Raw genomic sequence first — 26,526 nt, 5'->3', positions numbered from 1 at the left:
TCAGTTTAAATACCACATCCTTATATAAAGCCTTTGCTCTTCCTCTGATAATTACTTTGCATATTTTCTCTTTGTTTCCTTCCTTCCTTCCTTCCTTCCTTCCTTCCTTCCTTCCTTCCTTCCTTCCTTCCTTCCTTCCTTCCTTCCTTCCTTCCTTCCTTCCTTCCTTCCTTTCTTCCTTTCTTCCTTCCTTCCTTCCTTCCTTCCTTCCTTCCTTCCTTCTTCAAGGTCGTATGGTTTGAGAAAACCAGGAATAGAACTGAGATATTTTGGCTCTAAGTCCAGTGCCTTTGCCAGGAAAAGAATAATAAAAACTAGCATTTATATTTCATTTGAAGGTCTGCAAAGCACTTTACATGTTACCTCATTTGATCTCATAATAGTCCTGACTTAGGTGATACTATTGTCCCCATTTTGTAAATGAGAAGACTGAGGTGAAGAGAGATTAACTGACTCATCTAGAGTTGCCCTAAGGCAGGATTTGAACTCTGGTGAAAATAAGAAAGATTAATTTTCACCTAGACATGAAGAGGGAAGACAAAGACAAATGCTAATCCTCTTACCAGAACTGGAGATGAGGGGGCAATATACAAACTGAAGAGGTTTCTTGGAAAGGAGGCTTGGGGTTGTGGTTTTCTATTATAAAAGCAAATGCCACTTTGAACCCAAAGCAGAAATGTATATACTTTTAAGCTGACAGGTGATATGTAGGATGCAGGCTTGAACTGAGATTATGGAGAAGGAAGCAGAGTACTGAGAAATGACAGCAGCCCTGCATTTGTTCCAGCTGACCTAGCAACTGCTTCTCAGAAAGGGGAAAGGAAGGGGCCCCAACCCTGCACTGGAGTCAGTCCCTAAGAGATCAGCACTCTGGGGAGAAAATGCTCCTCAAAAGCACCCAGTTAGCCTCCATTCATTCCCCTTATCTTCCTGGGAGAAAAGAAGTCAGTGGGCCTGATTTTGTTAAGCCTGAAACTCCATGAGGTAGAATAATCATTGAGAGGGCTGTACATGGAAAAAAAAATGTATAAAGTCCTTTTAAGGTTTTATTATTTTGAATTTGAATCTTTACAGAAAGAAATCAGACAGAGCCAGCAATAGAATCTTTAATCCAGTCCCTCCACCCTTTTAAAAATTGTTTACTTATGTTCAGTTATATCTGACTCCTTGAGACTCCATTTGGAATTTTTTTGGTAAGGATAAGTAGAGTAGTTTGCAATTTCCTTGTACAGCTCATTTTACAGATGAGGAAACAGAGGCAAACAGGGTAAAGAGACTTGCCTAGGCTCACACAGCTAAATATCTTCAGGTCATATTTGAACTCAAGGCTTGCTGACTCCAGGACTGGTGCTCAATCCACTGTAATTCCACCCTTCTTTTTTTAAACATAAGGACACTGAGACCTGGGTAGTCAAGTGATTAGCACAAGGAAACCCAGGTAGCAAGGAGCATGGATAGCCTATGAACTCATGAATGCTTAGGGAAAGCTACTCAGACACCAGCGCTCTCATCCTATTCTGCCTGGCCACAGAGATATGTCCTTTCACTCTATGACCTCTTTCTCTTCCTCCTTTTTAATAAAAACCCTTACCAGTATTGGTTCCAAAGCAGAAGAGTGGTAAGGGCTGGGCTATGGAGAGTAAGTGACTTGCCCAGGCTCACATCAGGAAGAGCCTGAGGGCAAATTTGAACCCAAGACCTGTCTTCAGGCTTGACTCTATCCACTCTATGACTTTCTTCGATAATACATAGTCTTGAAACCATAATCAATTGGACTATGCCTAAGGTTTTCCTTATTGGCATAAGTAGCACCACAGTAGAAGAGATGTGTTCCCATTAAGCCATTAAGGCAATAATGACTACCTTCCTGTCTCTATAGGTCAACTGTGTTTTCCAGACTCAAATGATATTGTGGGTCAATATGGTCTAAATCCTTTAACATGAAATTTTGCCTGAAGACTCTGGTTTGAGGGGGACCTAGACTAGGAGCCTTGGAGAAGGAAGGAGCCAGAAGTAAGAAGATCAAGTATTAAGGAAGAAAAATGATTTTTTTTAAGTTTAAGAAATGGGGATCTTTGGAAACAAATTTTATGCTGATTGATATTTGGGTAAGTTCAAGATACTGGTATAATTTATCGTTGTATTTTTGAGAGAAACTATTATTGATGACAGTGACCTATGCTTAGAGTTGTAATTAAGGAAAGGTAGAATCTTATTGCAGAGCAAGCCTAAATGCCAAGGAAAGAATCTAAAATGTCACTTGTTCCATATACCCAAACTCATTTATTTCCATTTCCCCAGGAACTGCTGCTTCAAATGAAAGGCAATTCAATTACTATTGCTTTCTAGCAATTAACCTCACTCCTTCCCTCTTTTCTTGTATCCTAGGCAAGTGAAAAAAGAAACACAACTTAGGAAATAGAAGTGCACACATTTTCAAGGAACTTTTGGCCTTGTTCCCCATGGTGATTCAAATAAACTTTAATTTTATAGAGATTTGGCAGGGAAGAAGAATGAATAAATATCTGGCAATGGTATAATGAGCTTCAAAACAGAAATAAAAAGGCATTAGTGTGGAACTGGGGGGATGAGGAGAAGGGGATAAACTTCAGCATACTTACATCAATGGCTCCAGTGACTTCGGCTTAATGAAGATGGCAATGGGATAGAGTTGTGCAACTTGTAACCTCTTGATAGCATTTCCTGATACATCGAGGATACAGTGCTTGCCCTGATGAAAAGAGATGTAGAGAGGGTCTTATTCATATATCTATTAACTTTAATTTTTCCAAGATTTCACTCACATCTTTTACCTCTTTCTTATTTATTTATTTATTTTGTTTTTTGGGTAAGAGGGTCTTATTCAAAGAATCAGAGAATGATATAGTTTGGAAACTCATTCAGGTCAATTTCCCCACTCAGTGCTAGAATCGTTGATAAGGATTTACTCAGGTTTACTCAAACCAAATGGGTAGATGAATGGTCAATTGAACACTTGAAATGATTAGGTGCTCACTATGTCCTAGAGGCAGACTATTTCATTTTGGTACACCTCAAAAAAAAAGTTTTCATGTTGAGATGAAACGTGCCTCTTGTAACCTCTATCATTTGATTCTAATTCTGTGACATGAGGATATGATTTTATTTCTCTCAGGTCAAGCAAAACAAGTTTTTACATGCCAGATTTACTTCCTTTACTCTTCTTTTTTCAAATCCTTTCCTTCTGTCTTAGAACCAATACTGTTTTATTGGTTCCAAGGTAGAAGAGTGGTAAGAATTAGGCAATGAGTATTAAATGACTTGCCCAGATCAACACAGCTAGGAAGTGTCTGAGGTCAGATTTGAACCTAGGACCTCCCATCTCTAGGCCTGGCTTACAATCCACTGAGCAACTTAGATACCCCCAGATATAGCAGATTTTCAAATACTTGATGAGATATATCATGGCCCTACCACAGAGTCTTCTCCAGACAAAACTTCCCCTGTTCCTCATATTCCATGGTTTCCATTCTTACAACCATCATGGTAGCCCTTCCTTGAACAATGTTCTTTGTAAAACACAAGTCCAGAACTGCACATGATACTCTAATCTCTAGTGAGCTCTTTCTCTTCTCAATAGATTTCATCCAGGCCATAAATTAACACTTAGCTAATTTTTAAGGAGTAGAGAAAGGGCCAATGATAAGCTGTCAGAGAAGGGGCATACTTCAGGCTTAAGAATATGCCTGACTAATTTTGGAACAGAGGCACAACCATAAAATACCATATTGGTTCAAATAAACACCCCACTCCCCCTAAAGGTTTCCCACACAATATCTGAGCATGGTCTCACAAGAGTTTCCTCTAATTGTCCTGAAATTGTCCTTTTTGTTTCTTTTCATGAATGGATTTGTATTATGGACAGATTTTGAGGAATGGACTTTGTATAGGAAGGGATCAATGTGCTGTAATTTTTCCTAGTTATTTGTTGGTCAACAATTATAATGATAAGGTTCCTATGTTTGGCTATGCAGATTTCTTACAAGGGTTTTGTTTTTGTATTAAGTGGGGGAAGTGAGAAGGAGAGGAAATGAAAGTTTATTAACAGAAAATAAAGTATTATAATATATATTTTTCAAAAAAGATCTATTTTCAAAGTGCTGCCTAAATTCAGTGGCCTACATTCAGATCACTAGAGGGTATGAGTTTCTTGCAGGCCTCCTAAATCACCAGCGGCAGCAATTCCCAAAGAGGGGTTCTTAAATGTTTTTTTTTTTTAATTAATAACAGCTTCATTGTGATATATGCTTGACCTTCTCAAGATGACTACTCTGTAGACAAGGTCTTTTTATAAATATGTTTTAGACTGTTTGTAGGAAAAACATTTTTTTTAAACCCTTACCTTCCATCTTAGAACCAGAACTGTGTATTGGTTAGAAGGCAGAAGAGTGGTAAGGGCTAGGAAATGGGGGTTATGTGACTTGCTCAGGTCACTTAGCTAGGAAGTGTCTGAGGTCAGATTTGAACCCAGGACCTCTAGTCTCTAGGCTTGGCTCTCTGTACACTGTTACCCAGCTGTTCCCAGCTTAGACCATATTTTAAAGAATAGTTAGAAGCAAGGGCTCTCTTTACTAGAACCCATGGAGAAAATGAGATTCCTTTTCTATTGTATAAATGAAATTTTGGGAAACTAAGGGACTTCAGGGGGATGAAGTCCAAAGGCTCAAAATTTCCATTGGTTCAACCTCCAAGGGTCCCATTAAATGCAGGTTGAAAGTGTTTTATATGGAGAGAGGAACAGATTAAAGTCAATGACCATGGACAGCTACTTATCCATAATCTCAAAGTGAAGAGCCAGTTGAGTCCAATGAATGCAAGAGAGTTCAGTCTCTGAGATCTAACCTATGCAACTTTATTCACACATTCCAAGTTTGTATCTTAAGAAGCTCCCATCATATACACCTTCAAACAGTAAATTCCCATTCTCTGCTCAAGATAAAGTTCAAGGGAACAAAGAATATAGAGAACTATACAAATAGAAAAATGGAAGTAATTACTGGGATACTCCAATAAGCCAATGAATCTCTATCATGGAAGTAGGTACTCCTTCCTGCCTCTTCTGTGCAACTCTCACATGGGATCCCCCAAAATCACCATGCTGGCAAATGATTAAGTCAATTCATAGCAGAAAAACACTATGCATAGTTGCATGCACAAATAGAAAAATGGAAGTAATTACTGTAATATTCCAGTATGCCCCAGGATCTCTGCCATGGAAGTGGTTATTCCCTTCTAGTCTGTCCTGGGAAATTCCCATGTGGGTCCCATAAATTACCACATGGGCAAATGATTCTTCTCATTTGCAGCAAAAAACAATGTGTGTATTCCTAGCCAATAAGCCATATTGGTTCTTGAGGAAAAGGAAAAATAAAAGCAACCTTCGAGCATAATATGTTTATTATTTTTCTTGATTGCTGATGATGAATTGAACAACATATTCCCAGACCTTCATTTATATTTAGAAGCCTTAACATGAGTTTATACCAGCAGAACAAAAACAAAACCATTATGACAGAATCAAATTGGGGCATTTTTAGTCCAAATCAAAACTGTTTGCTTCTCAATTCCTTCATGAAATTGGTTCATGCTGTCTAAAAGGGACCCAAGACAGTTAATGATGATATAAAAAGATTTTGAAGCATCTAAGAAGCCTGTGGTTGTTGCTGCTGTTTCTTTGCTCTCTCTGCCCCAGCTCCATGATCCCTGGAAGGAAGGGTTCATCTTTTTTCTTTCCATTCAGGGACTTCATTCTCAGCAACCTGATTCCGTTCCCTTCTCCCCCATCCCCCCAAAACTCAGTGGCTTTGAAGCTTGGCATAAAGAAGTAACCTGGAATATAATTATCACAGAAAATAAAGAGAAATATGGGCTCTTTACTCATGCTCATGATTGGAAAGTCAACACGGAAACCCGTTCAGTGGTTTCTACTATCCCTTCTGTTCTTGTTCAGTAGGCGTCTATTACAACTTGGTCACAGACAAAAGGAATACCTGCAAACCTCAGCAGAGAAATGCGTTTAAATGTAAGAGTCCTTTCCCATTTCTAGGCTATCCATCTAAACAAATTCCCATACTGAGAGTGGAGTAGATATAAACTCCTAATCCAAAGGGAAGGATGGATTTCCTGGACATTTCTGAACTCCATTCTTTTTAAAAAAATTTAAATTAAATAAAAAAAATATTTTTATGGTCATGCAAAACACACGTCCATATTGGTCATTGTTGTTAGAGCCAGAACTCCATTTGAAGGAGGCCGTCCCTCCTCTAGTTGGGAAACAGATCCTGATCCCCCATGGCGCTTCTAAGAAGATGAGCAAACGTACCCTCTCTGCAACGAATCGCACAGATTGCACGCTGGTTCCATATAAATTATCATTGTACTGCCCGGCTTCTATAAATTTATGCTCTTGGATATCCTTCTCCATTTGCTCTCTTGAAATGACAAAATGATAGTCTCTGCCATCCACCTCATAGTCACGCTTTGGCCTTGTGGTATCTGTGAATATAGATAAGAGGAAATGCAAATATTTAGGCACTTTCCATATGCCCCCTTGTCCTACTTGTCCATCTGTAATTTAAGAGAAGAGCTTTAACAGTGTGTGTGTGTGTGTGTGTGTGTGTGTGTGTAGGTGCTAGGTGGCTCAATGGACTGAGAAACAGGCTTAGAGATGAGATGTCCTGGGTTCAAATCTGACCTCAGATGCTTTTTAGCTGTGTGACCCTGGGCAAGTCACTTAACACCCCTTGCCTAGCCCCTACCACTCCTCTCCTTAGGACTAATACATAGTGCTGATTCTAAGATGGATGGTGAGGATTATTAAAAATGTTGAAAAGAATAAAAAAAAACCCCACCCACCCCCAAATAGTGTATGTGACAGTGATTACTGTCTCCTTGTCAAAAAGTGTTATTCAGTGAGATAATATATGCAATCTCATCTGCCTGCAGGGACACTCAAATGTGATGATATACATAAAGTATTTTTTAACTCATAAAATGCTATATAAGTGCTAGCTGCTATTATTGTTATTATTTTTTAAACCCTCACCTTCTGGTCTTGGGATCAATACTGTGTATTGGTTCCAAGGCAGAAGAATGGTAAGGGCTAGGCAATGGGGGTTAAGTGACTTGCCCAGGGTCACACAGCTGGGAAGTGTCTGAGGCCAGATTTGAACCCAGGACCTCCTCTAGGCTTGGCTCCCAGTCCATGAAGCTGCCTCGCGGACCCCATCAGCTGTTATTCTTCACTCATCAGAAAATAAGGTAAACACCACCTTAAGAAGACAGAAGTACATGAAGAGTAAAGGCTTTCTCTGATCACAGAGGAGAGGCTGAAGCCCAGAATGACGTGTCGACATCTCCCCAGAGAAGGAACCCAACACTACGTAGGGATTAAAAAGAGAAATGATACTCACGAGGTACACAGGAGCCAAATTTGTCAGGGAATTCTGATATCAAGTCATCATTGATCCGGTCCTTCATAGGACCCAGAATAATAACTGGCCTCGTATAATTAACTGGAAAAAAAGGAAAAAAAATATGTTAATAACAAGGACACACTTTCCATTTTAACCTCATCAGGAGTATAAAACGATCCCTGTTCTTGAGGTTCCTATGATGTACTGAAATGGATTCACATCATGCCTAATATTTCTTTTTTTCGGTGGGTAAAGAATCTGTCAGTCCCTGTATGGGGGTGTTGATGCTGAAGAGTGAATCTGTCTCTTTGTACCCAAATATTGGAAGTTACTCACAAGGATGAGTGATGGATCTGTTTATCAAAGAAAACAATTAAATATTTCAGAGTATCCCTTTTCCCCTCCAGTTGTACCTACATAAGAAAATTCAGTCAGTTGAGTGGGAAAAAATTAGCCTAATGAGTCACTGTATTGACAAAGACTTTGCAAAACAATTGTATATTTTTCTAGTATTTTTTTGACTCATTAAGCTAAAATCTTTGCTTGTATTCATTCTGAATATCCCAATTTCTGAACGACAGAGGCAGTCTCATCCAAAGATGAGAATAGTGAATTAACAGCCAGTAGGCATGAAATTTTACCATTAATTCATTGTGTGACCCTAGGCAAATCACTCTGTGGCTTAATTTTCTTACCATCATAGTGGCAACTTCCTGACTTTTTCTTTTTTCTTTTCTTTTTTTTTTTAATTTACTTAGTCAGGGGGCAGTTGGGTGGCTCAGTGGATTGAGAGTCAGACCCAGAGATGGGAGGTCCTGGGTTCAAATGTGACCTCAGACACTTCCCAGCTGGGTGACCCTGGGCAAGTCACTTAACCCCCATTGCCTAGCCCTTACCACTCTTATGCCTTGGAACCAATAAACAGTATTGACTCTACAACTAAAGGTAAGAGTTTTAAATTAAAAAAAAATCTACTTAAGTCAATTTAGAACATTATTCCTTGGTTTCAAAAATCACATTATTTCCCTTCCTCTCCTCCCCCTGCCCTTCCCATAGACAATGTGCAATTTCACTGGGGTATTACATGTGTCCTTGATCAGAACCTATTTCCACGTTGATGTTTGCACTAGGATGTTCATTTAGCATCTACCTAAATTTTTCTTTATATCATTCATAAGGGGATAGCTAGATGTTTCAGTGGACTGAGAGCTAGACCTAGATATAGGAGACACTTCCTGGCTGTGTGACCCTGGGCAAGTCACTACTGTTCTTTTGCCTTGGAAACAATGCACAGTATTGATTCTAAGACAAAAAGGAAGAGCTTAAAAATTCCTTTTTGTTGGTCCTAGAAAGTAGAACTAGTATCAATGGGTGGAGAATGCCAGTAGGTAGAGTTTAGCTCAGCATACAGAAGAAATTCCTAATAACTAGATGTGGCAGTAGAAAACTATAATGAGTTGCTCTACCAGGGAGTAAGTTCCCAGAGACTGGAGATACATGAATAGAATGGATAAATATTTCCTCTATTTGCTAGGAGCATTGAAGATAGAATTCACGTCCTGGATAGGGTTTAGACTAGATGTCCTCTGAGGTGCCACACTTTTCATTCCAGCCTGTGCTGCTCCCTTACTTTTCTAGGGAGGCATGAACACTCTTACATGACTAATAACAGCCCCAAATTCCAAAGGACGGGCATATGAACCCTTTTACTATGAAGTGAATCAAGATCTGATTCAGATTTCCTATTGCACATGCACCAGTTAGTATTTATTAAGTGCCTACTGTGTGCCAAGCACTGGCAAATGAAGATATGACTTGGCAAATGGTGTTTCATTGTCATAGAACAGTAGCTAGAAGTCTATATATTTTTTGCCAATACAGAGATTGGCACTATGCTTTTAGCACTATGGAAAAGCTTCTACCTTTTTAGAAGATTCTTTCCCCCCCATCCCATTTTCTGAAAAATACCAAAATTTTTTCCATGATAAAAATTTGGAACTGTTACCATTCGCTTATACTTTAGTGTAAATGAAGGTCTTTTCAGGGAGAAGAAATTCACAGAGTGAAAATCTTTGACATTTGCAGATGATTTTGGTCTCCATCAGGGTGTCTTGGGTATGAAAAGTGGACAGAATCAAGAGGGATAAACGTAACGGATATACTCATTTTGCCTATGGATTTTAGAGCTAGATCATCTAATTCAATCCTTTCATATTATGAATGAGGTAATCCAGGTCTAGAGATGTGATATGAGATGCCCAATGTCACACAAGGAGGAAGTAGCAGAATTCAAACCTGGTCGCCCTCCTTCCAAATCCAGGACACCCTTTTCCTGAATTCACTTATTTCCACCCCCAGCCCTTGGGTTGTGGTGGGTATCAAAGGAGACCACATGTGTAACGTCTTTAGGACAGTGCCTGGCACTTAGAAGATACTTAATAAATACTTTTTACAGCCTACAATATGGCTCAGCCCTTTCCTCTACAGGGCATGGCCAACAACCAACTCATTCCAAAGAGATTTTTTGTTTTGTTTTTTTACAAAGAAGATTCAGTGGAAGATTTCAGTTCAGCCCCATTTCCTAAAATAATCCGTTTATTATTCGTAGGTCTATGCTGGCTTCAAGTCTTTCAAAGACTCAGTCAAAAGTAGTCTCCAAATGGCAAGGATTCTGGCCAAGGATTAGCTCAATGATTGTGTAATCTCTGACCAGTGTCGCACACCACCAAAGGACCTTCGCTGGTGTTTACCACAGTGCATAAAAAGAATAATGATGATAATCACAGAGTAAAGGGTACCATTAATATCAAGTCTTGGGGTAGCGAGGTAGCACAATGGATAGAGCTCCAGGCTTGGAGTTGGGAGGTCCTGGGTTCAAATTTGGTCTCAGACACTTCCTCGCTGTGTGACCCTGAGCAAGTTGCTTAACCCCCAGTGCCTAGCCCTTGCTGTTCTTCTGTTTTAGAATAGATAGGAAGGGGAGGCAGCTGGGTGGCTCAGTGGATTGAGAGTCCGGTCTAGAGACAAGAGGTCCTAGGTTCAAATCTGCCCTCAGACACTTCCTAGTTGTGTGATCCTGGACAAGTCACCTTGTCCCCATTGCCTAGCCCTTACCACTCTTCTGTCTTGGAACCAATACACAGTATTGATTCCAAGATGGAAGGTAAGGGTTTAAAAAAAAAGAATAGATCAGAAGACAGAAGGTAAACATAAAAAAAAAAAATCAAGTTTTATCCTTTTTATTCTACAGAGGAAGAAACTAAAGCTCAGAGTGAATCAGTCTACTGAGAAATGGATGCAAGATTTGAACTCAGGTCTTTCTGATTTTATTTACAGTACTCTGTCCACCTACTCTATCAATCTGTCTCTCCATATAGGTCAGTTCATAAGCATGTCTGTTTTTTTTTTTTTCAGATTGGACAATCTTAGAACATACTGTGCCAGGCAACTAATGGATGAAACACTGGAGTCAGGAAGATCTGGGTTTAAATCCAGCCTCAACTACTTATTAGCTAGGTGACCCTGGGCAAGTCACTTCACCTCTGTTTGCTACAGTTTCCTTAATTGTAAAATGGACTAATGATAACACTCACTTCTCAGGTTTGTTGTAGGGATAAAGTAAAGTAGGGATCTGTAAAGTGTTTAGCTCAGGGCCTAGCACTCAGAAGGTACTATGTGTAGTGAGTGAAATGTTGAATTTTAATTAAAATTAAATTTAAAAATTTTATTATTATATATAATATGAAATATAATAAAATAAATATATGTACATATATAAAATAAAAATAAAATTTAAAAATAAAAATTTCCTCATTTTAAAATAATTTATTATTTGACCAGTCAAGACATCCTAATTATGGTCAAATGATTGTCTTGATCACCATAAGACAAATGAAAACTCCTTGCCCAGGTACCTATATGCATTTTTTTTGGAGCTCATAATTCAGGTCCTGCCTTGAATATCCTCAAGACATTTCTAATTGGCAATCAGCTAATTGGGAGATGGTCCGTCGGCTCCTGAGCCCTTTCCAAATCCACAGGTAAAATTAACTTAATTAATTTAATTTAGTAGGTAACCTACTCTGAAAAAGTATTACTACAGAACTTTCCTGTGAAAGGACTCATTCCTCAGCACAAAGAGAGTGCAAAAATCTATCTACTGAATGGAACTAGGAATTCTCCTTAATCTACAAAAACTGATTTGAGGCTTTTATAAACCAGGAACCTTGATATAAAATAAAAAAGTATATGAAAAATAAATTCTCACAGAGTTTCATAGTAACTACTACCACCACACTATCACTTGCCCTTGTCAAAGCCAAGGAACTGGAAAAACCAGTGGACTTACTTTCCTGCCTTGTGACAGGCTCATAAGAAAGAATGAGGTCCTCTTGTCCTCCTAGGAAAAGAAAGAAAAGTTATAGTTGACTAATAGCAGATCATATGACATAGCAAACTTCCCTTGTCCCTAAGTACAAGAAATAGAGTTCAAAGTTAATTTTCCTTTCAAATCTCTTCTTGAACCATTTCCAAAGCTTCATCTACTTTCCAATGGCTTCTTTCCCTGACCCTGACAAATTGACTTTATTAATTTCTTAGTGTGGTCACTTCCCAGTAATTCCTTGTCTAACACATGGGTGAAAGGCCATTTTGGGGTCCTATATGGTCCAGTTGGGTCATATTTTATGAAAAATTGTTCTGCCAGGTCCAACTGGTGAGTCTTGATCCAGTATCTCTATCCAAGGAAAGGATTTCATTGAGAGCCCATCCATCATTGAAACGTTGTTGACACACGGCTAGAAGCATCTTGGATTGGTGACAAAGCTTGTTGAGGAGTGGCTCATGATTTTATTCATTACCTCTATCCACCTGCTAAACTCCCACTACGTGAGTAAGAAGATGATCACTTTAGAATATGGTATGATAGCAGATTTTGAAAGGTGACAGATTTTTGGACAGAGATTTTTGGGGAAAAAAAATAATACCTCATTTCTTTGTGATTTTTGGTTACCATATTTTATCCCCTGAAAAAGCAGACCCAAAAGCATTGGTATGGGCCAAGATTCCCTGAGACATCCATCTGGCAGCCTCTATGAATTCAAAACTATTCCAATAATAATACTAAGATTTAAAAATGGCAAATATAGTAAATATTAGTAGATATAATTCACAAATAAAAGCTCATTGGGAGAGTATAAAGGGGTCCTGAGCCCCACAGGGTTATAAATTGCTGCTCTAAAGCAAAGTGCTATTTAAAAAGCTACAACAAAAATCCACTACATTTCGTTTATTGGAACAAAAGATCCTTAGGAGCAGGTTGCCTAAAAAAATCACAGATTTGGGGTTAGTGATGCCATCTCCAGGAAGCTGCCATGGGCCAATCTGGGTGAAATTTTCTTGAATGTGACCAACTGTTAAATCATTGATTACTCTTATTGTCAAAGTTATGCTAAGGGAAGCAAAGGCCAGGTGAAATATCCTGTCTCTTTCCATGACAGGGAGTATTTTTTTTTTTGCTCTGCTTTGACACAGAGCAACGTGGCAAATAGTCTTTGAATAATAAACATTTTTTTTAGCTAATTCATTTTTGAGACCATCTGCAGAAAACAATTTCCATGCAATGAAGAAAACTGGCCAATCAGTCTCTCTAGGTCATGAGTCTCTGCCCTCATATCAATTTAGTTGTCATTAGTATCTCCTTTTGTGAAAAAATAATTTGTATAGACAATGCCTAATCCTTTTATTTGTAGAGGAATGACTAAAAAATATAAAATGTTGTTATGAGGTAGGGAGAAGATATTTGCCAGAAACATCTGAAGTGAAGAATGGGGAACTATATCATCTTAATAATAATAATGATAATAATAATAATAATAACTGGCATTATTACCTAGCAGTTTATGGTTTGCAAAGTGCTTTACATGTTATTTCACTGAAGCTTGGAAAAAACCCTCAGTGGTAGGTGCTGTTATTATCCCAATTTTACAAATGAGGAAACTGAGGCACAGATTTGTTCAGTGACTTGCCTAGGGTCATATAGCTAGCAAGTTCCTGAGGCAGGATTTGAACTCAAGTCTTCCTGATTTCAATAAAAGCATTCCATTCAGTGTGCCAGTACTGCTTCATCTTGCTACTAAAAAAGAAATTATTTCAATGTATTCCCTTATGGGGGTACAGTTGAAATGTCACATTACTGATATTAGGAATGCAGAAGGTATATTTGTTGGGGGGAAAAGTTACATATCCAGGATTTAAGAGCGGACACTATTTTTATTTTTAAATGATACTGCCTAGAGATATATGCTGGGAAATAGAGGGAAGGAGAAATGTGACTTCCTATCTTCCCGCCTTCCATAAGACAGGGTCCTAGTGGCCACTGGACATTTCATCAGAAACTATTTAATTAGCAGGGAACATGCTTATTATGAAATATTAGAAGTTTGGAAAGTCACATGGTGTGCCAGACCAGGGATAACTCTTCTTAATGCCCTTTTGGGCGGCCAGCACTAATGCCCATTTAAATGGGAGACCATGTGCAATAGGGTTCTCTTATTTGGTTCTATTATAAATATACATGTAATACACACAGACGCAGGAATATTACACAATTTCATTTTTTTAGATATGGACAAAAGTTCCTAATGACTCTTTTTCTTCCCAAAGGGAAAGCCATAGCTTGGAATTTTGTACTAAAGGAGATCCAGGAAGAAAAGAACTTTTAGAATTCTAAAGTCCTTTTCAATCTTATCTTATTTGCTAACAACTTAAGATACAGTTACTATAGGAATCATCACCCTCATTTTACAGAAGACTTTAGAAAAGGCCATATGGCCCTAAAGTTGGCCATTCAGCTAATAAGTTTCAGAGGCTGGATTTGAACCCAAGTTTCTCTTCCCTCCAAATCTAGTGTTCTTCCCAATATGGGATATTGGAAGCCACATACAAATAAATGCAAAAAATCACAACTGGGGAGAGGTCCCTTCCAACTGGGGCTTGGGAATTCCCCTAAATGAAGTGTCCTCATATGCCCCAGCATTCCTAGCTCGCCAGCTCTGGTAAACGATTTTAAGGGGCTTTATAAAAAGACTTGCCAGTGATATCTTAAGTAGTCCATCCATAATTACTTATAAATAATTCATGATTATGAAACTATAGGAGACCAACTTCTAGCATTTTTCTCATAGGATGTCATAGTTCTTTGTCTAAGCCATCATGTTTCAATTTATTTTTGAATGGCCAAATGCATATACCTATTTATAGCAGACAAAATCACAGTGCTAAGCACAATCCATGTGACTGGGCATCCTGAGAAATAGCCTCTGGTTGATAAGGTGCCATGGCATACTTTGCACCCGTCAAAAGGAGCCCTCGGAGAGAGAATGAGATGATAGCTGGCATTCGTCTACTTGCCCAGTCTTCACACTCAAGGTCAAGAATGGGAAGCCACAGGAGAGGGGTAGAGTGAGCAGGCGAGGGAAGCAGGGGAAGAGAGAGGAGGAGACGGCCTGCTAGTCAGGACAAGGTGAGAAGAAGGCAGAAAGGAAGAAGAGGAGTGGAGGATGACAAGGCTGAGCCTGGGCCAACGTCAAGGGCACATCACGGCTTTCCTCTCTACTGATGAGTCACTGGAATGGGAAAATGGTTCAAGGCTTTGAGGATTTAGGATTTCTTTGGTGTGGTTCCTCCCCTTATGGGAGCAAGTCATCTATGACTCAATACATGGAAGATAAGGTTGAGAAAAATGCATCATCTTGTGTTAAGCTGGTGATGAGCACCTTTACAATTATGTAGGTTGTCCCTAAGAGAGCAGACTTAGAGGCTACCATGCTATAGGAGGTCTTTCCAGATTGGGGAGCCCAAGGCTATTTCACTGCCCTGTTGAGGTACTGGGCAGGGGGGGAGAGGGGCTTTAATGGAGAACAGGAAAATGCAGAATTCTGGGTCATAATTCTATTTTTAAAACAAGAGGATTCTCTTCTTTGAAACCTTGAAAACTTTATCCCTGTTCAATGATACTGCAAAAGTTCTTTAAAAAAAAATCCATATAGATCTGTGATCTATATATACATAAATATATATAGCTTTCACCAAATACAGGCTGTCTTGTCAACATTTTGAGGTAAGTGCCATTCATACCTTGTTTGTTTATAGAAAAGGTATGGGCACCTGGGGGGAAAACCGTCTGAGTTGACTCCCTGCCCATTTCATGGATCTCTTTTTAAGAGCCACAAGATTGGGAATGGAAGAACAACTCGGGGCTGTGTGAACTGCTCACAGTTATCAGAGCATTCTGTGAGATATTGCTGAGTCTTTGCTAAAAACTCCTTGAGTAAATCAGGACAAGTACAAAAGGGCAGGTAGGTTGCACTATGGGGCCTGACGTCAAGAAGACATCTTCCTGAGTTCAAATCTGACCTCAGACTTAACTTTGTGGACTCAGTTTCTTCATCTATAAAATAAATTGAAGAAGAAACCACTCTAGTAACTCTGCCAAGAAAACCCCAAATGGAAGCCCAAAGAATTGGACAGAACTGAAACCGCTGAACAACAATGACAAAAAGTACAGGAGACTTATGTGGAATCAGGGCTTGCAGGGAAAAAAAAAAAAGCTCTGTGCATGGATACTTGAAAGCTAGAGGAGGAAAAGGACAGTATTTTTAAAGGCATTGTTTTGTGGCTAGGATAAAAGGACTATCATGAATAAAATGGACTTTTGATATTTCCAAAATGCAGAATGTCTACGCAAGAAGAAGTGGAAAATGCAAGATGGTGAACTGTAATTTTGCTTTCAAGTTTAGAGGACTGTCTAAGTCCCTGATATTTCTATACTCTCTCTTTCTTGCTTGAACTCAAAAATATCCCTTTTGCCATCTGCTTTCTGTGATTTCTGGCAGCCTATCTCTTCCCTTCATCCCTTCTCTGAGTGCAGGGGGCTCCTTCAGATAACTGGAAGATCTGGCCCAAATTTTGCTTCAAAAACATGACTCATTTATTTTCCTTATATGAATTCCTCTGCTTTAAAATAGTCTATTTGGGCTTTTTTGGTTGACAAACACACACAATTAATGAGGCAGTCAGCCTTTGGATTTACAGTGTGGAATTTTCCCTTAACAACACCTTGAGGAACAGGAACATAATCCAACTCTGGACCGAGGTGGCTCTAAAAATGTGTGGTAGAGTTACTGATGGCATCTTTAATTCCTTTTATGAGAAGAATGGAACTCCCAAGGCATACGGCACAGCACCCAAGAATACAGGTCCATGTATTATGGATGCTTTCAGAGATACAATTATATGACTGGGTGATAATTTGGAAATTTTTGTAAGGTGATATTTTGCATAATAAGGCAATATGCATTCTAATTAGGCTGCATATTCAGCTGGCTTCAAATAAGGGTGAAACAGAGGGAATACTTATTCTGTGCATAAGAATTAAAGGCTCAGAAAAGTCTGGGTCCCTGATTCTAACTCCTGCCAGTTCTTGACATCTCTCCAAAGCTAAAGGGGAAAGATTTTAAAGGTTTTAAGCATGAGAAATAGTCCCTTAGATTTTAAATTTTGTAAAAAATTTAAAGCTCCTTGATAGGTATATGAAGGTAGTGAAAATGAGAGCAGGTACCAACCAGTAAGGCACTAGGAAAAGGCAGCAGATTAGTTCTCAAAAGGTAGGTCTACTAATCAAAATTTCTCATCAATCCCCAGTTTTCTAACATTTTCTGAAAAGTGGAAGGATAGTTTTTGGTTTCTTTTCTGAATGGATGCTATGAGGTGCTTGCTGACTTTTGTTCACTTGAACATAGCAAATGATGTGGGGCTGACTCTCTAAAGCTGCTCCAAAAGAAACTGGGACTTTATAGAAATGAACACATACTGGCTTTTTCTATTTGTCTAATACCAAGGATTTCAATTTTTGGCTCTCCTTTCTCATCACAGTTAATTTAGTTTTCTTTTCTCTCCTTCTCACCTTTCCTTCTCTCCTTTTTTCTTCCCTCCTTTTTTCTTCCCTCTTTTTTTCTTCCTTCCTTCCTTCCTTCCTTCCTTCCTTCCTTCCTTCCTTCCTTCCTTCCTTCCTTCCTTCCTTCCTTCCTTCCTTCCTTCCTTCCTTCCTTCCTTCCTTCCTTCCTTCCTTCCTTCCTTCCCTCCCTCTTCAAAGTCCTCCAGGAGAAATGTTTTTAAACTTTTTTTGTACTTTATAAATTCTAAAAACTTTTAAGGTAGAGAAAGGGATAAAGCACATATTTCTTATCATAGAGACATGTATTTAGAGCTGGGGTTGTTTAGAGGCTGTTAAGTCTAACCATTTCATTTTATAGATGAGAAACGAAGGGCCAGTGATTTTAAGTGACTTTACTGAGATCTCAGCTAAGTCAATAAAAAACTAGCTAGTAGTAAGCAGGATAGCTAGGTGGCACAGTAGAGAGCTGTTACTGTCAGAAGTCTTGTGTTCAAATCCAGCCTCAGAAACTTACTAGTTGTGTGACCTCAGGCAAGGCACTTACTTTGTCTCAGTTTCCTCCAACCTAAAATATGGATAATAGCACCTACCTCCCAGGGTTGTCATGAGGATCAGATGAGATAATAGTCAATTGTAAAGTATTTAGTATAGTGTAAGTACAATATATCAGCTACCACCATTATAATAATAATTATTAAAAATGTTATAAAATAATATTCTACTTCTGGAAAATCCTAATTTTTTGGAGAGTTTCCCTTATATAGGCAAAATTATATTTCTCCCATTAATTCCTATGTATCAAGTCATTATTCTGCCCTATAGGGCCAAGCAAAACAAATTTAACCTCTTTTTTCCATATGATAACCCTTAAAATATTTAATGATAGCCATTTCCCCTCTCTTCCTACCCCAAGGCATTTCTTTTCCTCCAGGTTAAACATATCTAAACATGTCTTCAAGACATCTTCATATAAAATGCATTCAAGTCTTCTCACCATCTCAGTTGCCTTCTTTTGCACACACTTCAGGTCATCAATTTCCCTTTTAAAAGAGGAAGCCCATAAGTGACCATGATGCTTCCAACAAGGCTGGACCAGGCCACATATACTAGGATAAGATTATACCTTCCTCACAGAGGATTCCCCAATGCTTCTATTGCAGCCTATGAAATACACTATATTGCTACCTAATATGGAGCTTGTACTTCAATAAAATCCTTAGGTCTTGTTCTCATGAGTTAATTTCTGAATATCTCATCCCATTTTGTACATGTACAGTAGTATTTATTAAATAAGCAGAGGCAGTTAGCAGGTATTCAATTTAGAGCTGAAATGAATACTGGAGATCATCCAATTCAACCTCTTCATTTTATAGAGGAGGAAACTGAGGCATAGCAAAGGGAAATGACTTGATCAAAGTCATTCACGTATTTATTCTAATGCAAATATTCTTATCGAATTTCCTTTTGTTATCCCATCAGACTGTAGAAATCTTTTTTGATACACAAAATTGAGGATACAAAGCCAGGATAGCTTTGTATATAGTAATATAAGTAAGGATAGTAAGATAACAGAAATCGGATGCAAAAAGATCCACAGTTTGATGCCAAAAAGTGAACAATGTGATATGGCTATCTTCAAAGCTAAAGTAATCTTGGGTTGCAGTGATCAAAGTATAGAATCCAAGAAAAGAAAGACAATAAATAGTCTCAGTGTGTTTGGTTCATCTTGGGGGGTGGCGTGGAGAGGGAGAGCAGATAGCATTGGTATTTTTAAGGGAAACACTGACAAATTGGAGAATGTTTGGAAGAAACAAACGAGAATGGTGAAGGACCTAGGGACCATGTTATTTGCCTGGCATATATTCCAGCACTTCAGGAAATACTGTACTCTGGATATGTATGGAAATTAGTCAGTGGACACATTATTCCCTGAATTTAGTTTAAATTAAATAAGGACCTCTTGAAGGAACTAGAGAAGAGGAGAACCATCACTTCCTTAAATTCGTTATGGAGAGAAGGGATTAGATTTGATGTATGATGCTTAAGAAAGCAGAACTAGAGCAAAGAACAGAAGTTTTTGGCAGGTAGAGTTTCTATCAAGGAAAACTGTCCCCAAGAAGAAGGGACTTGCCTTATAGGGCAGTGAATTAACATCAGTAGATGATCACCTGTGAGAGATACTGTACAGGGGATTCTGGGTTAGGAAACTGGATTAGACAACATTATTTCTAAGAATCTATAATTCCCTCTTAAACACCTATGGACTTTTAAAGAATATACAAAAAGGCCAGTTTCCCCAGTACTTATAAAACTTAATTACTGGAGGCAGCTGGGTGGCTCAGTAGATTGAGAGTCACACCTAGAGACAGGAAGTCTTAGGTTCAAATCTGACCTCAGACACTTCCTAGATGTGTGACTTTGGGCAAGTCACTTAATCCTCATTGCCTAGCCCTCACTTTTCTGCCTTGGAACTAATACATGGTATTGATTCTAAGATGGAAAGTAAGGGTTTTTAAAAAACCAACTTAATTGCCATTGAAGGACTTTTCTGAAACCTGATATTAGAGAAGGAGTTTTATTAATCTAGCTCAAATGCAGAAGAACTGCTTTAATATACTGATTGAACACATTTTTTAAAAGGAGCAAAGAAGATAACTTTTGATCATGGGCTTTCCCCAAAGAGCATTTTCTTCTCTCTGGTTATGTCCAAAGGATGGTGATACCATATATCAATAATAGTAAAAAGAAAATTAAAAAAATTATTCCTCTTGTCTACCTGATTGCAAATCACAATCATATTTGTTTTTTTCCTTTCACTAAATCAAACAGTTATTTTGGCATCATGAACCAGCCTTTCTCTGTGACTCATTCTGAACAGTAAATGGACACCATCTCCTGGACTTCATTTCCCAAAACGTTATGTTGTAAGGGTAAGAATCTATCCTCAGTGTTATTTGAACAATGATTTAAAGGAAAGAATCTATACTGTAACTGGTACCCAATAGATCATAGTACATTTTATTCTTTCTGCTATTTTCTAGCATTCCTGGCAATTGGTCTTCAAGGAATACATTTTATTAAAATGCAAATCAATCTTGAAAAAACAATCAGGTTTTCCAATCATAGTATTTACCTGTACTGGACACCGTAGCAAAGACCAGTAAATAGGTGGTATGGAACCATGGTTATATCCCAATGCTCGGTGTTGGGTTGCTGGTTTCACATGATAAGCAAATGGCTTGAGTTGACCAAATAAATGACTAAAGAGATTTTTTTTTGGAAAATCATCTACTTTTTCCTCCATTGAAGTTCATTTCCATTAGGATTATTTCCCTATAAAGTTGATAATTTTGGACTTTTTCCATCACTTTCCCCTAAATATAAGTACCTGAAGAATTTTTAATTTCATCTATGTAGGGAGCTTCCCTTTGCTCCACTGATATCCCACCACAACATAGAGATAACTCCTGGGGAATTGCCTGAGGAAAATGGAAGTTTAATGAAAGCCACAGGGTATCATAGCTAGTAAATTGATTGGATTTGAACCCAGGTCATCCTGTCTCCAAGTCCACCACTTCCATATGATGGGCCAAACAACAGTCTCCTTGATGAATTGCTTCAGCAGGCTCTGGTTGTCATCAAAGCCCTTTGCCAGAATTTTATGTGAGGGGTCAATCATTAAGAGACTATTGCTATATCCTTTCTCCAGATCACACATCATGTAGTGGTTTCATTTCAAGCCATTTGCCCCAGAGAAGTCAGAACAAGCTTCGGGCACTTAAAAAACAACCACCAAACTTAAAAAAAGGTCATACAGCAAGCATTGCCAAAGACAAGAGCCACAAACAAAAGCAAGAACTTACTGTAACTACTTTCGCTATCGCTGGCATTAGAAGAAACATGTTCTGTAAGAACAGTAAAGCAAATTAAAAGAGATACCAAGCATTGTGGAGCAGCTGAAGCTGGAAGGGGGCATGGCCATGCACAGTCAACAGAAAGGTGAGCAGAAGTGAACTGGGAGCCAGAGAGAATGAGCTCATTCTGGAAAAACTTTAGCTACATGAGAAAATGAAGATGAAAACTTAATCTCTGTATTATGGGGATCCACCTACCCAGTCCCCACCCCAGGACTTTTTAGGCACATTCATTCCATCCTCTTGCCTTATTCACATATTGTTGTTTTCCAGGCAACTTTAATAAAGGCTTGGGTGTATAGGCAGGATGCTTTTTAAATTATTTTTATGAAAATGGATTCTTTTTATCATGAAGGTAGTACAATTTCCATGTAGGGTGTTCTATCTTTCCAACTAGCTATTAGTCACTGTGCAGGAGTAGCTGATTAACACATGATATCCTTTATTAGTATGAATTGATGTTTTTGGGTTTTTTTGGTTCTGATTTCAACACTTTCTAAGAAATAATTCCAGGGAGGGAAACAGTTGGAATAATTTTTTGCTTTGATTCACAGAGTAAAAGTTTTTGGTGAACAATTGCAAAGACTCCATTAGTGATTTTCCTGTGAATTTCTTTCTTTCTAAGAGTCTAGTTGTTTGAGTGATGGCTCCCCTAGGAAAGAGATGGGTGAAGTCCTGGAAACTGACTTTACAATATAGACATATAAAAACATGGTATAGAAAATATCTCAGGGATACAGATTTTGCTACATAAATTAAGTTCCTATTTCTCCAAGATCTCCTCAGGCCTTCCTGATTATTTTAGTTGTACTTACGATGTTGGGAGTTATTGTTACTGAATTAATCAACTTATCAAAATTATTACTATTAAAGATGACAATTATTATCTGCCTTACTCCCATAGTTTTTTATTTATTTCTCCCAATAAATAATTATAATGAAAACTACAGTTATGAATGACTTCCACATCATTGGCTAACTGTGCTTGCGGGATGCCATTTTGCTTTATATGTAAAAATACTAAAATTCATTTACTATTGTGCATTGTCTCTGGCAGGTTAGACTGGCTTATGGGAGCATGAGCTAATAAAGACAAAAATTTTGCATTATGCCACACAAAGGCAATTATGCTTGGGTTTTTAAAATCTGATTACAACTATGTCCCTAACCTTCGGCAAGCCATTTCACATTATTGGGTACAGGGGAATTGAGAGAGTAAAAATTGATTAATTAATGATCATACAATTACTTTATTGCAGAAATAATTCAAAGTAAATATCCTACTAATTGTGTATCATATATGTATGTATACATACACATATGTGTATACATATATGCATATAAACCTCTTTATTTTATGATTTATATTTTTTATTTTATGATTTAAATAACTTAGAGGAGTACCTAATTAACAAAGTCATTACTAGAAAAATCCCTACTAACACCATATGCTTGTCAAAGACTCTCTTGTAATCAAATTCACTAACCCCCTCAATTTCTAAATATCATTATATCACAAGGGAAATTGTCTTTATGAGGAAAGATAAAAAGATTAAACTATGTCCATATAAGTAGGTAAGACCCAAATCCCCAATTATTTCTTCATTAATCAGTTAACATTATCAAATGGAAAAATCTAATGAGTCTTAGAAATAATTTTTCAAAAGGGATTTGCTCATTAATTCAAATTTGAGAGGGTATCAAGCTCATTTTTGAAAAAGCTCATGGTCTTAAGTGATCTTAATTTACTGATCCTAATAACAATATTATAAAAGTTCTTTTTTATTGTCTTCTAAAATTGAAAATTAGACAGACACCCTGCCATTATTGTTAACATTATCTCTTTCAATCAGAATTTGGGCATCAGCCATAATTATTATATGGATAGCATGTGTAGGAAAACTGACAAAAAAATGTTCAAATTTTGTTGATTTTTCTTCAGTCTAGAAGCTAGAAAATATCTATATGAAGATTGAAAATCTTAATCATCTGGGTGGTCATTAAAAGGCAGCAATTTTTGATTTTTTTTTATACAAAATCAAAGACTATATAAATGTTTTTAATAGGTCAAAAACTAGATCCATGGACTTATCATCCTCACATTTGAATTCCACCCCTCTACACTTTGGAAATTTAAAAAAGAAAAAAATAACAACTGTTTGGTATCTAAATATTATAAAACTTTAAAGGGCAGTGTAAGAATCCAAATCTTTTTATGACCTTATTTAATATTTTAAAAAATAAGATTATAAAAAGAAATCTGAAATCTGGCACAACCAGAGATACTCTGTTGCTAGAGAGAGAGAGACAGAGAGACAGAGACAGACAGACAGACAGAGACAGAGACAGACAGACAGACAGAGAAAGAGAAGAGAGAGACACAGAGATAGAGAGAGAGAGACAGAGATAGATAATCTTTTACTTAGCCCTTTGGAATTAAATAAGCTGATAGAAGCCTTTATGGAAAAGTAAAATGACAAACCTATTTGTCAATTTATGTCACTAAGTTATTTATTCATTATTTGAACTGATATTTTAACTAATTTTTCATTTAATCATGAATTATGATTATGTAATACTCAATGTGATATATTTAGCCTTTGTTTAAGAACTCTTTTTGGATAAATGTGGAACTTTTCAAATTAAAATTCTCTGCATTGAACTTTCATGTCTTCTGAAAAAATATGTCCAGGGCACTTTGTTGTTATTTTTGGATCTGACCCAAGAAAAGGAATGAAGGGTAAGTAAAGCTTCAGTTAACAATGCTTTCACTCAAGTTTATAAGCCACCGAAGCACAGTCTTAGAGGGATGGCATACATCATCTGGGCCTCCTTGTCACTGGGCATGCTAATTCTCCAAAGCATTCTGGATAGGTAGAATGAAATTTTACAATTTGCTTGGTCAGAACATTCTTTCTTAGCTGAATTTAAATTTATAGCATAGTCTTTAAAGAAAGCTGTGAAGTCTTTTATCTATTTCCTTTCTTGTGGACTGAAGTCAAACTTTTCTTATTTCTCCTATTGTTACCTAAAAGAGTAGAAGTTATGTTTAATTCTTTTCTTTTCCCTGAAAGACTTTTCAGTGATTTGCTATGTAACAATCTAGCACTGAAAATAAAATAAGCTAGGACAATGACCTATTCACTTCAATTAAAGAAAATGAGATACATCATGAGTAAAATTCTAGGTTCGCTCTCTTTTGACTGGGTCATAAAAACTAAAAGTGGCAAGAGAGGTGTTGGAGAATTTCGACCAGTTGAATTCTAATATCCATCTGGATTTCATTTTTGTCTATAATACATATATAAACAAAACCTCAGCTTGATTGAATTGTGTTCATTTCTGTATGGATCTGTTCATCCGCACCTCTTTCTTGTTTTTGTTTTTTGGAGTTGTTTAGCCAGTGGTGTTTATATTTTTCATTTTGTAAGAAATTTTGATGGGGTGTTCTTTTATTTTTATGGGGGTTGCATGCTAAGATTTTATTGATATGTGCCCAAGTTTCGTATCCTTTTCCCACTCCACAAGCCAGTGTTAAAGTATCCCAGTGGTCAAAAACCCCAGAAGATAAAGTTTTCATCTTTAAAGAGATAAGCAGTTACTCAGGAGACCCAATTTTCTTCTCAGATTTCTGAGAAGCTGTATCATGATGAGCAGTTTTGGAGAATGAATAATGAGTTTCATCATGGAATTGGCTTAAGTGACTGAAAAACAGAGCCCAGTCCAGTGTCTTTTTATTTCGAATGTAAGAAATGAACAGCTTCTGAGAATTTTGCATTATATCATTAAAGAAAGCATGATGAGTATGTGATGCAGTTGCAAAGAAATCACAACAAAATTTCTGGCCTCTGTTATTTGGTGTCTACATGATAGAATCAGCATTGAAGAAACAGAGAGAAAAAAAACAAATAAACAACCAGGCAGTGTACTATGGTGGGTAAGTGAGGTTATTAATTTGGGAGAATGAGGCACTACCTAATTAGCATTCTTATGACATTAATTCTATAGACTAGATGAATTCTAATTGGTTAGATTTGCCACTCTGGGCCATAAAATGGAGAACCTGACCATCTGATTATTATTTAATGCAGTTAATAAATTACTGATAAACAAATGAATAGGTTTCCCAAATTGTATTATACAAACTTCTTCAAGCCGGATCACTGTAAGTCAGAAAAAGAAATCAGTTAAGGTTAGATCACAAAGGCATGTTCATAAAAGATCATATGGCTCAGTATTTACTTTCTGCAAATGCATGTCCCCCTTACCTATGACTTCTGCAAATAGCACAGCACTAACCAACTGCAGGAGTGGGGAATTCAATGACAAAATCCCTTGTGAAAATACCAAAGCAAGAACACAAACTACATTTCTACTGTAATGCTCTAGAACCCTTTGGTTGTCCTTCCAGTCAATGTGGGTTCTTCCTCTTTGCAAGGCTACTAGGCAGCAGAGAAAGTGATGCATCAGGGACCATGTTGGGGGCACCCCATGATCAAAAATGGAAGGTGTTCCCCGAGAGAGGAGTTAGAGTGCCTAGCACACTATGTTTTTTAATGTTGACATGCAGAACAAAACAACTGAAAACTATTTGGGGGGGTGGAGGGTAGGGGGTGGGAGGGGGGAGCATTCACAGCTGGGTTACAAATGAAATTCTTGTGCATGCTAGGAATAGAAGGGCTTCAGAAAAGAAATAAAAGTCAAACTGAAAAGGAAAGGGGAAAGGAAGGAAATTTAAAAATAATAATAAAAAAGAAAGAAAAGGAGGAAAAGGAAAGTTACAGTGACCATTCCTGGGAACTTACTCAGAGTCTTTGTTCCATAACCGTCGTCACCTAATCCGGGGATGTCCTGCATGGAAGTCCCCAGAGAGAGCAATGAGAGAGGAAGAACAGCCGTAGAAGAGGAAGGAAGAAGTCAGTGGAATTGAAATGGATACTACCATGACAGACCATGTTGACTACGCAATCTGGATCTTTGCTTTCTCTCTCTCTATCTCTCTTTCTCTCTCTCTCTCTCTTTCTCACATTTTTTTTTGAAACTTTCACCCCCAATTCTACATTTGGAGAGTCACTCTGGTTTTGTTTTGTTTTGTTTTTTTCCCCAAGAAAAATCAGAGCTCCAAAAGTAAAATGATATAAACAAAGAAAATTTTGGCAAAAAAGCAAATGGAGCCCAATCAACAATACACAAAGTAGGCCAA

The 26,526-nt window shown here is 37.7% G+C and overlaps 1 protein-coding gene and 1 non-coding gene across 49 annotated transcripts in view; both read right to left on the bottom strand.

The window, feature by feature from the left end:
• The window catches only part of DLG2 (discs large MAGUK scaffold protein 2), a 2,177,398-nt gene that overhangs the window by 13,314 nt on the left and 2,137,558 nt on the right, over positions 1-26,526 (bottom strand). For 33 of the 48 annotated variants that reach the window (XM_056825173.1, XM_056825188.1, XM_056825175.1 and 30 more), the window contains 5 exons: positions 26,129-26,174; positions 11,803-11,853; positions 7,452-7,553; positions 6,362-6,534; positions 2,622-2,731 (listed from right to left, as the gene is read on the bottom strand). In XM_056825173.1, the coding sequence (XP_056681151.1) occupies positions 2,622-2,731; positions 6,362-6,534; positions 7,452-7,553; positions 11,803-11,853; positions 26,129-26,174 (482 nt within the window). Of the gene's footprint in view, positions 1-2,621; positions 2,732-6,361; positions 6,535-7,451; positions 7,554-11,802; positions 11,854-21,272; positions 21,315-26,128; positions 26,175-26,526 lie in introns of all 48 variants that reach the window. The other 15 variants (XM_056825184.1, XM_056825170.1, XM_056825169.1 and 12 more) reach the window with 2 other exon arrangements.
• On the bottom strand, positions 10,116-10,176 carry MIR7308 (microRNA mir-7308). The gene has a single exon (NR_127519.1). It is a non-coding gene; the product is annotated as a microRNA mir-7308 (primary transcript).

Source organism: Monodelphis domestica, chromosome 4, assembly GCF_027887165.1.
Source record: "Monodelphis domestica isolate mMonDom1 chromosome 4, mMonDom1.pri, whole genome shotgun sequence".
NCBI lineage: Eukaryota > Metazoa > Chordata > Mammalia > Didelphimorphia > Didelphidae > Monodelphis > Monodelphis domestica.
The sequence above is the reverse complement of the archived record's forward strand: the minus strand, read 5'-3'. Positions and strand labels throughout refer to the sequence as shown.